Raw genomic sequence first — 15771 nt, 5'->3', positions numbered from 1 at the left:
GTGCTTCATAAAAATCCTTCAGGACGATGTGGACCTCAGAGCTGTATATAAAAATGTGTCTTCCCATTTGTATAGTAAATGTACATTTGTATAGATTGATGATGTTATAATGCAAAAACAAAAGACGGGAGAATATTTTAGCAGTTCCTTACTAGTAAAAAGGGTTAAATATTTTGGAAATCATGTTTGTGCTTTATATCTAAAAACAACATTTTTCAAATTAAAATTAGTCATGGCTAAATTTGGCATATTTTTATGCTCCTATTGCGTGGTTATTAATGTGTGTTGTCCCATTTCCTAAATAAATAAACTCAAACTCAACATTAGGTTTCCTGTTTATAGCCATACTGTATATTAATTTCTAGAATAGCCATAAATATTTATGAACCTGTGTAATATTATCTAATAAATCACTTATGTGATGAATAACTCTTATTGGACTCTTAAGTCTTATTGGATGTGTGTCAAAGCTGTTTATTTTTATTTTGTACTATATGTGCCATGTAATGTTGTGTACTGGTTTCCAGCAATAACAGCTGTTCAGTGGGAAACACTATTTTTGGAGCATGTGTTGTTTTAAAGGTCAGAAGGACAGACACAGAGGATAGAGAGGAAGGAGGAACCAGACAGGGGTCTTTCTGAAGTGCCTTATAGTTCAGTGAGTAGTTTGACCGGAGATTCATTCAGTTTGCTCAGACGACCTCGAACAAATGGAGGATTCGGAGAATATCACAGTGGCCAAAGATAAAGAGGACACACAGGACGTACATGACCAGGTAAATATTACTGTTTAATAACATGTAGTTGCAAGTGATTCTCACATTGATCTTTTCTACTCGTTTTTCGGTTCTATTTATAGTATTTGTTATTTTGGCAGGAAAGTGTATGAACTGCATATTAACAGTTTTTCTCTCTCACACACACAAAGGCACAGATAAGCACTTCACTTGCATTTTAAGTGTGTGTTGCCTTTTAGATGGCACATGCTATAGAAAATGATATGATAATTGTCTGGGTTGAAATCGGATTCCCAAATGGCTCATTGGTGTTAATTCCAGTTCAGTTCACATATGGCAATTCAATTGAAACATATTTACTAATGCTCACGCACGCATGCATGCACATTTTATGTCCACCTAAACGGAGTCATTTACAGGGACATAAATATTATAGATTCTGTTACAGAATCATGGACCAGTGACACACACACACATTATGGTTTCCATGTTTTATATCCATAGACGTAATGGTTTTTATAATGTATAAACTGTATATTCTATTCCCCTAACCCCAACCTTCCCAGAAAACTTTCTCCTGCCTCAGATTTTCAATAAACATCATTCTGTTTAATGTATAAGCTTGTTTCCTCTTGGGGACCTCAAAATGTCCCACAAGGTCAGAAATTTGGTGGTATTGCTATCTTTGTAGGGACATTTGGTCCCCACAACGTGATCGTTACCAGGCACACACATATACACACATGCACCTGTACATATAATGGAATGCCGCGGCTCTTTTTACAACGGGTAAATCATGACCTCATGTGACAACAGCTCCTCAAAAGCAAAACTGATCACACTGAGAAATGAACCCTAAAGTGATCTCAGATCTTAAATGGAGAATGTTACACAAGAGTCTTGGGACGAGAGAAGCAAATATAGACGTGTGTCATAGGAAAGAAGATATACAGGATGTTAAATTGTCTTAAATGAAGAACAGTCGCACCATTGGGTTGCAACCTGCTAGTGGAAAATCACTGATTGAAGATAATTGATTAACAAGTGTTTATACTCTATTGTATGTTTAGGGGCACTGAGTATATATTTTCTAAAAATTCAATTCAATTTCATTTATATAGCGCTCGCTTTTTACAATTGTTTAATTGTTCCAAGGCAGCTTACATTAATAAAAACAAGACAAAACAGAAAAATCATAGGACAACAAAGTAGCAAAGTACAACGGCTAAAATTAATCCGTAGTAATAATGTAACGTATTTATAATGTAAAGTATAGTTCTAAATTAAGTAAATGTCAGCTGACTCTCAAGGGGTTGAAAAAACTCCTAGGAGAAAACCATGTGGGGAAAAAGTCCTTGGGAGAAAAAAAACCCTTGAAAGAGAGTCAGACATGGCTGATCTTATAAAAGATATACTATTTTGTGTACTGTATTATAAAAAATGTAATAATTGTAATAATTATTGTAATAAAGGTTAAAGGAAGCCGTTGGTTGTCGCTGGGCAGACTTGGGTGATCCAATAGAAAAAACTTATACTATAAGATTTATTAAGAATGAAAAATAAATAAATATTATAAAAGAATTAGGCTTTTAATTACATGTCATACCTAATATAAACTTTCTATCTGCAAAGCTTACATGATAGAGTGCCTTTGTATCAACACATCGATCAAAGACGAGACTACTGACACTTTTGTCCACCAGGGAAATACAGTACATAAAAACTGCTAGAAATGACCTAATTTGGTATGCATATCATAATCCTCTATAGATCTCTCCCTTGAGCAAAGATGTAAGACGTTCTACAGGATGTAATAAGATTTCTCAGTCCTGCTCAAAAGACATACACTTACTGATGATACTTATTGTGAATTTAAACATTTTCTTATTGAATAATATGTATCTCAGCAGTGGCGCCCGCAGATGTACGGCTGTTCGCACTGTGTGTACAATGAGAGGGCACTAATGCGATTAGATTTTTTACATCATTTTAAATTGATTGTTCAATCCGTGTACTTATGACATAAAAAATAAAAGAGAGAATAAAAAAAATAGGTATGCATTCAGGGTATTGGAAAAAAACTGTGCATAAGTGATTGACTTCATGCGACGCAGCGGAGACAGATCGGCAAATGACGTGAGAGTTCCACTAGAACGAATAATGACGAGTTCAGACTGCACCATTTTAGTAGTCGGGTCACAAATCTTTTTACACTAAAATGCTATCTTGGATAGTGTTCAGTCACTGCTGTGTTGACACTGCACGATGGATCGGCGACAGGGGGTTTCACATTGCATGACTTTACCATACACTGTAAAAAATTCCTTAGAAATTACAATGTTATTGCAGCTGGGTTGCCGGTAATTTACCGTAGATTTAAATTTATGTTATTTACTGGCAAGAGTTTGTTCAAAGTTAAATAAATGTTAAACATTAACAAGTCTTTATCTTTACAGAACAAAACCATACAATAACAGCCTCATGCAAAGCATTCTGGGAAATCATCATCAACCTTTTTCTGTTTTTTGCTTCAGATTTTGTTTCCCAGAATGTTTTGCTTGATGCTGTTTTTTTAGTTTTGCTCTGTAAAGACAAAGACTTGTGAGTGTTTGGTGTTCATTTGGCTTTGAACAGAATGTTGCCAGTAAATAACATAAATTTAAATCTACGGTGAGTTACCGGCAACCCAGCTGCAATAACACTGTAATTTCTACTGAATTTTTAGTGTAGGAAATCGCAGACAACTTTGTCACAACCAAACACATGTAAGAAGTGACAAGGAGGTCACGCGAGACTGGGATTATTATTAAAAATGGTAGCCCGCAAAAAGCTTCCAATACAAATTGCATGTGCGCTCATTTGCAAAAAAAAGAAAAGAAGATTTATGAAAGAGGAAATGGTTGGGGAGACTCCTCGCCTAACTTACAACTGCTTTATATGTTGCTCTCTAAATTACAGAAAAAAGCTGTATTTTTGTATTACAGAAAATTTCTGTAATTTATTGTGCCTCTTATTTTATGATATTTTTCCAGAATTTTTTTTACAGGGTAGGTGTAGGCCGGTGTTATTTTCAGTCAGAACACATTTCACACAGCATGATTTTGAATTGCCAACAGGTCCAGATATCTAGCATGCCATACACTGTTAGACTTAACTGTAATTTCTACAGTTAGTTACCACAAAATGCCCAGTAAAATACCATCATTTTCTTTTCCAGTTCATTACTGTAATATGCATTGCATTATGGGTATTAACATTTAATTTACAGTGATTTGCTGTATTTTTTGAATTTGCGGTAGACTGCTGTAAAACAACAGCAGTAGTGCTACTGTGTTTGAATAAAACAGTGTTATAGAAGCATATAAAATGGAAAAATACAATATCTCTATGAAATGAAATACATTTTATTTGTTATGCTTTTAGTAGTGAAGCAAATTTCAAAATGTGAATTGTTTTTCAGCAGTGTAGATAATTTATTGAGAATTGTAGATAGAAACAAGAAAGGGATTATGGATAAATGCTTGACCGTCAGATTTGAACTCTGACCTCAAGACTTCAAAACACTAGTGGGGCCAAGATTTCGCTCCTCGGAGTGTTTCTTGCTGAATTTAAATGAAAACAAGCTGCTTTGCTTTTCATATTAGCTAACAGTCTTGAAAAGCTTGTGCGCCAATGTCAATGTGATCAATGTGACGGATGTTAAAGTGACACACTGTAGTTTTTAAACCTTCATAATATATTTTCAAGACCCTTGTGATGGTTCATCAACTTAAAATAGGTTAAATGACATGTCTACCATAGCCTGACAAGGTCTGTATCGCTTTTACTCGTACTTATAAACTTGTGGTTTCGGGTAGTAACCCGAGCACAAAAAGAACTAAAAAATTCGACTGGCTTACGGCATATGTCACTTCCTCCACTCCCTCAAATTCAGACGTGAGAGCGCAACTATTTATTTTCCTGATGTTTTTGTCATGGCCGAAGCAGAACCCAAAGGTTTTGTCGGAGGAGACCAGAAAGAGAAAACAGGAGACTGACAGAATAAAAGGAAGGATGAGGATCAATATTGGGCCAGTGTTCACTCGCTGGCGTGAACTAGAGGAGGAGAGGATAAGCTTTTTTACGTGAATTTTGCTGGAGGCCACTTGGGGAGTGTAGCAAGTAACTTTTATTAAGTGACTCTGTGGCACTGTGGTAGTGTTACGGACCTACGACATGGGCGACCCAGTTTTGATTCTCCTTTAAGGCAATGTATTTTTTAAAACTAAGTTACAGTAAGGGTATTATACTGTAAAATGGAACTGCGGTAAGGGCATCATACTGTAAAAAAAACAGTGAGTTACCGCATATATATATATATATATATATATATACAATAAAAAGTCTAACAGTGTAGGCATCGGCGACTCGTCTGCGATTCTCTTAGATTGCGTCTTTGATAGTTTACACTGTTTGATTTTCACTCGCATGAGCGAGCACTGATTTGTTTGTGATTTTTGCCATTTGTCTGTGATTTCTTAAAACCTGTCGTGGGTTCAAAATCAGGGCTAAAATCTTCAACACATTCTCACTTCCCAAGGCGTCAAAATCTGAAGCATGTTCAAACGCCTTCAGCGTCAGTATAAAGACACGAAGGGTGCCCCTATGCGTCACTATATCAACGAAATGGGAACTCCGTTGCTTTCATGCTAATCCCTCAGCGTCGGATATAGACGAAAGGGAATCCCGGAAGGTGATGCCGTCACGTTATGCGACGATCGGCAAGATCATGACGCTTCTGGACGGTAACTACTCAATTTTTTCCCAATTTTTAAACCATTGTCGCTTGGGGTTAGACTTGGGGTTTGGGTGTCAGTTTGTTTATACTTTTTGTCTTCTGATTTTTAAGCCACTGTTGCTTGGGGTTAGAGTTCGGGTTCGGGTTAGGATGTCTGTATTGGTTTTTACTTTTTGTCTTCTGATTTTTAAACCATTTTCGCTTGGGGTTAGGGTTAGAGTTGATGTTTGGGTTAGGATGTAATTTTATGCAACAGAAAGTAGTTCTAACCCCAACCCCAAGCAACAATGGTAAAAAATTGGAACAAAAATTGAGTAGTTACCGTCCAGAAACGGCATGATCCTGCCAATCGTCGCATAACGTGACGGCATCACCTTCCGGGATTCCCTTTCGTCTATATCCAACGCTGAGGGATTAGCATGAAAGCAACGGAGTTCCCATTTCGTCGATATAGTGACGCATAGGGGCACCCTTCGCGTCTTTATACTGATGCTGAAGGCGTTTGAACATGCTTCAGATTTTGACGCCTTGGGGAGTGAGAATGGGTTGAAATCTTGCAGTCTTAACTCGGCTAGTCTCGCAATGGTCCTGGTTGCTTTGATGTCATTCGGTGATCTGTCTGCGCAGCACTGCATGAAATCGAAAACAGCTGGTTTATCCTTCAGAATAAAATGTTAAACTTTTACAAAAAGTTGTCTGTCTAGACACAAAATTTTATGACAACAGTCTGCATCAGTTTGGCTTTTACAATTACTAGGGGAATCTCAAATTCACAAAATTAGAAAGCTATATTGATTTAGTTTTTCAAAATTTTTAACACAATTATGGGCTATAGGGATTTGATCAAGCATTGCACAATTTAGATTATAATAAAACAAAGATCTTTCAAATCTATGCCTTTTTATATTCACCCAGATAAATAAAATAAATTATAGACATAAACGTATTTACTGTTATTTAGTTTAGATCAGGGTTCCTCAAATCTTTCCCTGGAGGGCCGGAGCACTGCAGAGTATAGCGCCAACCCTGATCAAACACACTTGAGCAAGCTAATTAAGGTCTTTATGATCACTAGAAAATCACAGGTGGGTTAGTTTGATTAGTGTTGGACCTAATCTCTGTAGTGCTCCGGCCCTCCAGGGTAAGATTTGAGGAATCCTGGTTTAGATGATAACCAAGTTACTCATCATTACAGTATCATAACAATTGTAATATATTGCACTAGTGACACACAGTGAGGTCATCACAGCAGGGTGTACAGGGTGACTTTCTAAACTTCAGCCATCACAATCTGAAGAAACACTTTAAGCTTAACTGCCTCATTTAATTGCACACTAAATCATCTGTATTATAAATACATGAGAGTCTTGTTCTGTTTTACTGTAACCATTTTTGGACTGGGCCCTTCTTAGGACTCCATTGAGCCCCAGGAGACAAAATGTACCGCAGCTGTCTCTACAGGGGGCGGAGCTAATGAGGAAAACAAAGAAGATGAGGAGAAGACAAAAGCTAAAGCCAATGAGAGTGAAGCATGTGAGCAAGTGGGCGGAGTCACAGAGAATGTCAACACAGTGAGGGAGAAAGAGACAGAAGTGACGAAAAAAAATGAGGAGGTCACAGAAGATACAGTTAAAGAACCAAACAAGGAGGCGAGAGTTAATGAGGAAGGAAATGAGAGTAACAGTGAGTCTCTCGCAAAAGTAAATGATATCAATAAAGCTGAGGAGGAAGGAAAACTTGAGGAGAAGAACAAAGGAGACGAGAGGGCAAATGACTCTGTAGGTCAAACTAAAAAGACAGAGGAGGTCACAGATACAAAAGAGATGAAACAAAATAAAGATCATGTCCAGGACAAACAAAACAATACTGGAAGGAAAAGCGCAACTACTTCTGCCCTTAGAGCTCCAACAAAGTCTTCAGTATGTGCACGTGGGGCGCGCCCCTCTGCCAGAAGAGATGCCATGGCTAAGTTTCAGAAGGAGCAGTAAGTCTTCATCATAAGCATTCATTGTCAAAAAACATCACGTGCTTACAAGTTTTGATCAACTACATTATTTTATTCATTCAAACGGGATTATTATTACAATCATAAACATGGTATAGCAACAGACTACGTTGACTTACAATAGCATATGTGTGAATACTGTATGTTGTAGGACCCCAGGAGTTCGAAACTTTAAAGTTCAGCGGACGTCTATAGGCATGGCCGGCGGAGCATCAATTAAACAGAAAATTCTCCAGTGGTGCATAAACAAAACACAGGCATATGAGGTAAGCAAAGATTGGTTAGGATTTTCTTATATGACATTAGGACTACACAAATATGCATTTAAAAATCATAAATTTAAAGCACATTGTACAAATGCATGTGCGAGTTCAACCTGTTGATCTTGTCTGGCACATGCGCTAAGATTTCAGTTCAGCAGCTTTAGCAACGAGTTACGGAGATACACGGATATATATATCACTCTCATTTCACTGTATTTTAAAGCTAAATGTTGTTGTCCGGTTAAGGGGTACTCGGCTTGAAAAAATCATAAAAAGGGGTACTTCAGCCAAAAAAGTTTGAGAACCACTGCATTAGAGAACTCCCTTTCTCTAATACATTAAAAACCATCTATTACACTGTCAGAAAGAGGGTATGCATGGGGTGCATTTGAGAATACTAAGGGTGCAAATGCTGTGGTTACAGAAACAGAAATGTTCTTTAGATGTAAAAGGTTCTTTATAGAACCATTTAGCCAAAAACTGTCTTCTATGCCCCTTTATTTTCAAGAGTGAACACTGATCTGAAGAACTTATGAAACACCAAAAACTTTAGCTGGATGTAACTTTTTTTAAGCCCTTAAAAGCCAAAAGTGTTTTTTTCTTAACAGGACACTCCGCTTTTTTGAAAATAGGCCCTATTTTCCAGCTCTCCTAGAGTTAAACATTTGATTTTTATCGTTTTGAAATCCATTCAGCTGATCTCCGGGTCTGGCAGTATCACTTTTAGCATAGCTTAGCATAATCCATTGAATCTGATTAGACCATTAGCATGACGCTTAAAAATGACCAAAGAGTTTCAATATTTTTCCTATTTAAAACTTGACTCTTCTGTATTTACATCGTGTATTAAGACCGAAGGAAAATTAAAAGTTGTGATTTTCTAGGCAGATATAGCTAAGAACTATACTCTCATTCTGGCGTAATAATCAATGATTTTGTCCCCTTGGTAACTTTAAATAGCTGGGGACTATTTTCAGGCACTGCGAAAAATCATTGCACAATGAGATTCAATGAATTGTGCTGAGCTATGCTGGGGGTGGTACTGCTAGACCCGGAGATCGGCTGAATGGATTCCAAAACGGTAAACTCGTGTTTAACTGCTGGAAAATGAGCATATTTTCAAAAAAAGTGGAGTGTTCCTTTAAGGTTTCTCCAAAGGTATATTGAAAAGCTTTTATTTCATGTCCAGACAGAACTGACCTGAAACCACTTATATACTTATCTTTACAATAATCTTATGCATTTAAAGTGATAGTTCAAAAATGAAAATGATTTACTCACCCTGAAGCCATCCAAAATACATTTTTTAGACAAACACATTTTCAGTTATTTTAGAAAATGTCATAGCTTTTCTAATCTTTATAACACGTAGAAATGGGGTCTACTTTCTTCAAGTCCAAAGAATCTGCATCCATCCTTCACTTAATGGCTTCAGGGGAATGTAAGCATTCTGAGGGTAATCGATGCGATTTTGTAAGAAAAAATATCAATATTTAAAACTTTACAAACGAAAATGACTAGCTTCCGGTAACAACGCCATCTTGGACTCCTTTGCATTCACCAGAGAGTTTTATCATATGGAATGCACACTGCCATAGGTACGCTGATGTAATGGCATAATGATGAATGCCGGTGAAAGTTAAAACGAGTATTTTAAAGAAAATGCCGGTGAAAGTTAAAACGAGTATTTTAAAGAAAATGCCGGAGGATTTCGATATAAGACAAGAGGATATTGAATTATCTGTAGCTAAAACAACTCAAACTGCATGGTTCTTGTGAGCAGGGGCGACTTAGTGATTTGGGGGCCCTAAGCGATTCCACGTATAGGGGCCCCAACAGTCAAAATTTTTACTCAAAACACTTTTTTATGAAAAGTTCACATGCAAAAGCTGCTAAACGCCACCTCAGTCAAAAAATAAATAAATAATGATAATGATTGTGAATGCTCTCGACACTATACTGTACTTTCGCGTCAAATCCACTTAATCCCGCCATCAGGCCATTCAGAAATACTGGTTTGTTGTCAGAATCCATTAAGAGTCTGATAAAAAGGCTAAGTTTTTAAAAAGACGCACTTTTTTCAGTTTTGCATCTAAGCTTTTCATATATTTTTTATTATTTAGGTTTTCTACATTTATAAATAATTACAATGGATGTTAAAAATATCTGTAACCTGGAACTTTTATTTGAAATCTAATACAATTACATTTACAAATAAAAAAACTAAAATAAAACTAAAAGATCACAGCACGTTTCGTCCAGAAAGCAGGATCATCACTCATTAAAACTCCCTGGAGGAATTCCAAAAGGCGTTTTTGGGCCCTTGAATGGCACTTTGGGAAGGGAACGCTGCACAAACAGTCGCTCCAGATAAGGAGAAAATTAAGTTGTTTTCATTGCTCTATCCGGCAAGTGTATTTTTAACGGCCACACACAAGGCTGAGACACAAATCCACAACTCCCTCAAGAGTTTACACAGGAGCTCAAGGGGAATAGGGCATAGGAAAGATCACTTCCGATTAGAATTAGCCCCTGACATGTCCCTGGGTGCTGTTTGCATCTATTCGTGTTCTCGGGCTCCACTCACCGGCACATTGTCATCATTTCCCTCAGCTACAGCTTCTGTGGGACTCATAGCAGCATTGACTGTGGGAGTTTGTAGAAAAATGTGACTTTTGGGATCTAAGCCACATTTTTTTACTCCTTTTTTCAGCTCTTTTGGAGTAGCGGTGTTTCATTGTTTGTCTAATTTCTTAACCTTGCCTTCTGCTTGCAAATTCTCACTCTTGGGCGAGTTTTCTCTACTCTAAACTCTAACTGTGTCCCAATGACACATTGATGTAGATTAAACTATTCAACAGTATATCAAATAAATCAACCTTAGAAATATATGCAACATACACAGCATACTAAAACAGTCGCTTAAGTTCACCCCTACTCGCGAGAGTCTTTTCTCATGTATCGTATGCTACGCTACTATCTGGTGCATGCGTAGTGTATTTTGCCAGAAGCTAGTAATTTTCTAAAATAACTAATAAATTAAGGCTGGGACTATAAATTGTGCAATTCTGCTTGCTATGCTTCTCAATAACTTCTTGTAAAATGTCGCTACCAGTGTTGGGGGTAACGCATAACGTGCATTAGGTAATAATATTACTTTTTCGAAGTAACAAGTAAACTAATGTATTACTTTATAAATGAACACATTAATATTTGAGTTACAAGTAATGCGAGTTACTTTTTAGTTTAATTAATTAGATGTAAAAAAACAATGTATTGCATTAAACTGAACATATTAATGTAGAATAACACACTCTATGCGTTTTTTAAAAGTAACTTTCCCCAACACTGGTCGCTGCAACCAAAATCCAGAGGGCGCTCTCGTGCAGAAACTCAATATGCACCGCAGAAGAAGCACCGTTTAAACATGCAGCTTCACGAAATGCCTTCAAGCACATTTATATCGCTGTTCGTTTAACCTTTTCAGGTATTTTAATGATAATAAAGAATATTTATAAGGATTATGTTTGATGAGTGTCGCTTTTCCAAATGCATGTTATAAATGACTCAAACTCAGTGATTTCAGATTGATATGGACTTCCTACTGAACAAAGAGCTGTTGTAGGCTACATGAAAGAGCTGTTCATAATATCACATTTACGATTCAGAATCGATATCAGACAAACATTATTAGTATGAGACGTGTTAATCGTTCCAGTCCTACTGAAAATGTGTTCGTCTGAAAAATATCTGTATCTCGGATGGCTTCAGGGTGAGTAAGTCATGGGGCTCCTTTTTATTTTTGGCCGAACTATTGCTTTAATTATCTAATTATCATTTTCCATTGTAAAGGGTGTCAACATAGAAAACTTCTCTTCATCTTGGAGTGACGGCCTGGCATTCTGTGCGCTCATTCATCGATTCTTTCCAACCGCATTTGACTTCTCCTCTCTTAAAGCTAGTGAACATGAGAAAAACTTCACCCTGGCATTCAGCACAGCAGAGTATGTTCATACTGCAATCTCTCTCTCTCTCTCTCTCTCTCTCTGAATGATTTATTATGACAGTTATCTAAATAAACAAATGCAAAACTCTCTCTCACCCTGATCTCCAGGTCTCTTGCTGACTGCTGCCCCCTTCTGGAAGTGTCAGATATGTTACTAATGGGTAAACACCCAGACCCAATGTGTGTTTTCACCTACGTGCAGTCCCTTTGTCATCATCTCTCAAAAATAGACAAAGAGAGAAAAGAGAAGGAGAAAAAGAAAAAAGAAGATCAAGAGGTGGCTCACGAACAAGGAGATGAAGAGAAAGATGAGAGCGAACAACATGAGGAAAATCAATCTGATTCTAGTACGAAGACAGAAAAGGAGACGGATCAGAATGAAAATGTAATAAATGTAAATGCTGAGGTTTAGAAGAAAGAGAAAAATTGATGACTGTGAGAAAAAGGAAATAAGAAAAGATAATTTAATATCTTGGATATATTTAGTCCAAAATAATTTATTATACGATCTTAACATATTAGTAAATATATGAATTGAGATTTTTATTTGTGAAGTGTGAATGAAAAATTTAGTTTATTCTGAATAGTTTGGGTTTCACTTTTTTTACAATATACAGATTTTCATTCGTCTTATATGAAATAAATACTGCGAACACATGGCTTGTACATGTCTTTTGGGAGGTGTCAATAAATCTATAATGACAATATTAATTTTAAACATTGTAAGAATAGGCAGAGATCCAAAAACCAAACCATGGCGAGTGAGTGCACATTTATAGTTTTCATATATAGGCCTATATAGTATAAAAAGTATGACAATGGTTCATTCTGTATAAAGCTTTCTGAGCTTTTACTTCAGTTTCATATTTCAAGCTATGACAGTCAGGTTATAAGAGTCAGGTTTATTTACATAGCGGTTTTTTAACAATTCATATTTTCGAGACAAAGAAACAAAACCACAGAAAATGTGAACAATTTTAAATAAATAGTATAGAGAGTAGAATATACACTGCAGTATTATTTCTCGTACTCATAGATAATCTAATAAAATGGTATATACTTTTTCTTTAAGAAATGATGATATGATGTATGATATATGATATGAACAGGTGTCATATTAAACTAGACATGTCTTACATGGAAATGGCCCTACAAAAGAAAGAATTTTGTAACAATTTACCATAAGGTTTACAATAAGTTAATTAGTTAATGCATTATCTAACATGAAAAGAACAATGCTTTTACAGCATTTACTAATCTTAGTTCATGTTTATTTCAGCGTTTACTCATACATTATTAAAATCAAATATGTTAATTTTAGTTAATGCACAATTAAAGGCAGGGTATCACATTTGATCCAGAAACATTTTTAGTTATGCTGGTTAAAAGTCTCCTCACATCCTGATAGCAATTACTATAAGTTAACATGTATTTGTAGAAATTTATGTCATCTGTTAAAGGCGTAGGACCAAAAAATGTTCAACCAATCATAGATCTCGGTCCGAACGGACGTTGCCTTTTTTGTCCCTCATCCATAAGCGTAATTTGGCCCTGTCCCAAATGGCGCACTTCAAGTGGATTTTCGGTCTTGTGGCCTTAAATTGTGTGTGCTCGCTTAGTCTACGAGTCCGTAGGGTGTCCCATCTGTCATTTTTATGCTTTGAAGTTTCCTCATCAGCGCTTCCTTTGCCCCCTTGATGTGATGTGCCCGCACTGCAGCAGGCTTCGCGGACTTTACCAACCCAGAAGTCCTTGCGAAAGAGCAATCAGACCAATCAGACGACGGATGGGAGGAGTTCACACTGATTGGCAAATTCTCTAACTATTTCCGGCATGACGCTTGAGTCTGTCCCAAAATACGACTCCAGTGCACCCACATGGACTCGCATCAAGGGTCCCTAAAGTCTGCACTCTATGATGTCATTAAAGTGTGGACTCTGAGGAGGACCACAAGTCCGGAGTGTGCCATTTGGGACAGGGCCAGTGAATGCCCACCGCACAGCTTGTTCACGCAGACAACATACGTCATCGGCGCGTTCACGTGCGCTCACCTCGAAAGACATCTTTATAAAACAACAACAGCAAAAACTGCCTGGATCAGCAAAGAGCCAAAACCCAAATTAACATCGACAACTTTACTGCCTTACCACTAGATGCAAACAGCTGCAGGAAGCAAAGGGTCTTAAAGGGTCATTGCACTGTTTATTTCGGTAAGGTAGGTATGCAATATGTTTGTATTGAGATGGATTGTGATATTCTACTTTGATGAAACATTGTGTTGCTTATGAAATTTGTGTTCATAGCATAACGATAATACATCTACACTGTAAAAAAATCCGTAGAAATTACAATGTTATTGCAGCTGGGTTGCCGGTAATTTGCAGTGGATTTGAATTTGTGTTATTTGCTGGCAGGAGTTTGTTCAAAGTTAAATACATTTTGAATATTGGCGGGTCTTTGTCTTTACAGAGTAAAACTATACAATGGCAGCATCATGCAATGCATTCTGGGAACCAGAAATGATCATCAACCTTTTTCTGTTTTTTGCTTCAGATTTTGTTTCCCAGAACGTTTTGCTTGATGCTGTTTTTTTAGTTTTGCTCTGTAAGGACAAAGACTTGTAAGTGTTTAATGTTCATTTGGCTTTGAACAAAATGTTGCCAGTGGATGACATAGGTTTGGATCTGCGGTGGATTGCCGGCAACCCAGCTGCAATTTCTATGGATTTTTTTACAGTGTACACAACCGAAAGTGTGCTTTAACTTATTCTGATGTAAACCAGTTGTTTATGTTGGTTATTTTGGGGACCCAGTCCCGGGTACAAAATTTCGTATTTTGACTCAAATAAAATATTCTTTTAATCTTTAATGGTCCATCATGGAACCCAGTAACACATATGAGATACTGTTTGAAAGCTTAGACTCTCTACTTTCTCCAGATATGCATCACTTTGAGAAATCTTTTACTGTAAGAAAGTTATTTACACTTAATTTACACTATCACCCCCCCCATAATTTTTTATATGATTTAATATTCACATATTTCATATTTTTCAAGTATGACAAACATGGGCAAGTCTTATATCAAATGAAAGCTCTCATTCTCAGGAATAAGGCTACAGCGTTATTTTTGTTCTATTATTAACACATATCCAACAATAGTTGAATGAATAATAAGGTAAAAAATCGTCTTTTGTAAACATATGGGAAAATTGAGTGTGGACTGCCTCAGATAGCACATATAGCCACAAATGATACACCATCTTTTCTCTTAGGTCCTACTCTAAAAAATGAGTCCATTCACAGCATTTTCTTAGGTTGTGTGCATGAATAATCCCTTGTTATTTATTATATGTCCAAATCAAAAAAATAATATTTATATGAAAAATTTATTTTCGGACACTTCAGTAAAATGAAAATAACTTTTTAATGCGACATGCTAAAGAGATCATTCTTTTTTTGGGTGTTTACTGTCTGCTGCTGGTAACAACCAGAACTGTCTGCAGTCTGCTAGAGCACACAGAACCAGAGTTATACACTATCAGAGGCAGTATTTACAACATATAAAAAGAAAATTTGGTGTTTCCTCATATGAAAAACAACATAAATAACACTATTTGTCACAAACAGCAGCTTTTTGTGTAACTTCCAAGGGTTTTCTTTAAAATGATATAAAGCAATTGCATTTATTCCACTGTATGTGGTTATGGTAGCACTTCAAATGTTTTTTGGCAGAAATTTAACTCCATAAGCGTATTATTCCTCCCATCAGTTGGAGTAAAATAACTTTTGCATAGATTATGATAGAGAAAAAAATATTTTTTCCTCTGTAAGCTGGTAATTGCTGGAATCAAACAAAACTGTCTGCAGGGAGCTGAGGCACTCAGGGCCAGAGTTATACACTTTTAAATAAAAACTTTAGAAAAAAAACATCAAAAAGCGCCTATTTATTTTTGTGTTTATTAGAGGACTGACATCACATAC

General features: G+C 36.6%; 1 protein-coding gene across 1 annotated transcript; it reads left to right on the top strand.

The window, feature by feature from the left end:
* The first annotated feature begins 591 nt into the window (after nucleotides 1-591).
* Nucleotides 592-12445, top strand: smtnl1 (smoothelin-like 1). Its single transcript, XM_055178585.2, has 5 exons — nucleotides 592-776; nucleotides 6927-7498; nucleotides 7671-7785; nucleotides 11635-11786; nucleotides 11897-12445. The coding sequence occupies exons 1-5, from the start codon at nucleotides 711-713 to the stop codon at nucleotides 12198-12200; spliced, it is 1209 nt and encodes a 402-aa protein (XP_055034560.2). The 5' UTR covers nucleotides 592-710; the 3' UTR covers nucleotides 12201-12445.
* The last annotated feature ends 3326 nt before the right edge of the window (nucleotides 12446-15771 follow it).

Source organism: Misgurnus anguillicaudatus, chromosome 16 (genome assembly GCF_027580225.2).
Source record: "Misgurnus anguillicaudatus chromosome 16, ASM2758022v2, whole genome shotgun sequence".
NCBI lineage: Eukaryota > Metazoa > Chordata > Actinopteri > Cypriniformes > Cobitidae > Misgurnus > Misgurnus anguillicaudatus.
This window is presented reverse-complemented; position numbering and strand designations above follow the sequence as displayed.

Coding starts and splice junctions, on each gene's coding strand:
- smtnl1 (XM_055178585.2), top strand. CDS start 711: ATGGAGGATTCGGAGAATATCACAGTGGCCAAAGATAAAGAGGACACA. Junction 7,499..7,670: donor GCTAAGTTTCAGAAGGAGCA/GTAAGTCTTCAT, acceptor TGTATGTTGTAG/GACCCCAGGAGTTCGAAACT. Junction 11,787..11,896: donor CTGGCATTCAGCACAGCAGA/GTATGTTCATAC, acceptor CCTGATCTCCAG/GTCTCTTGCTGACTGCTGCC.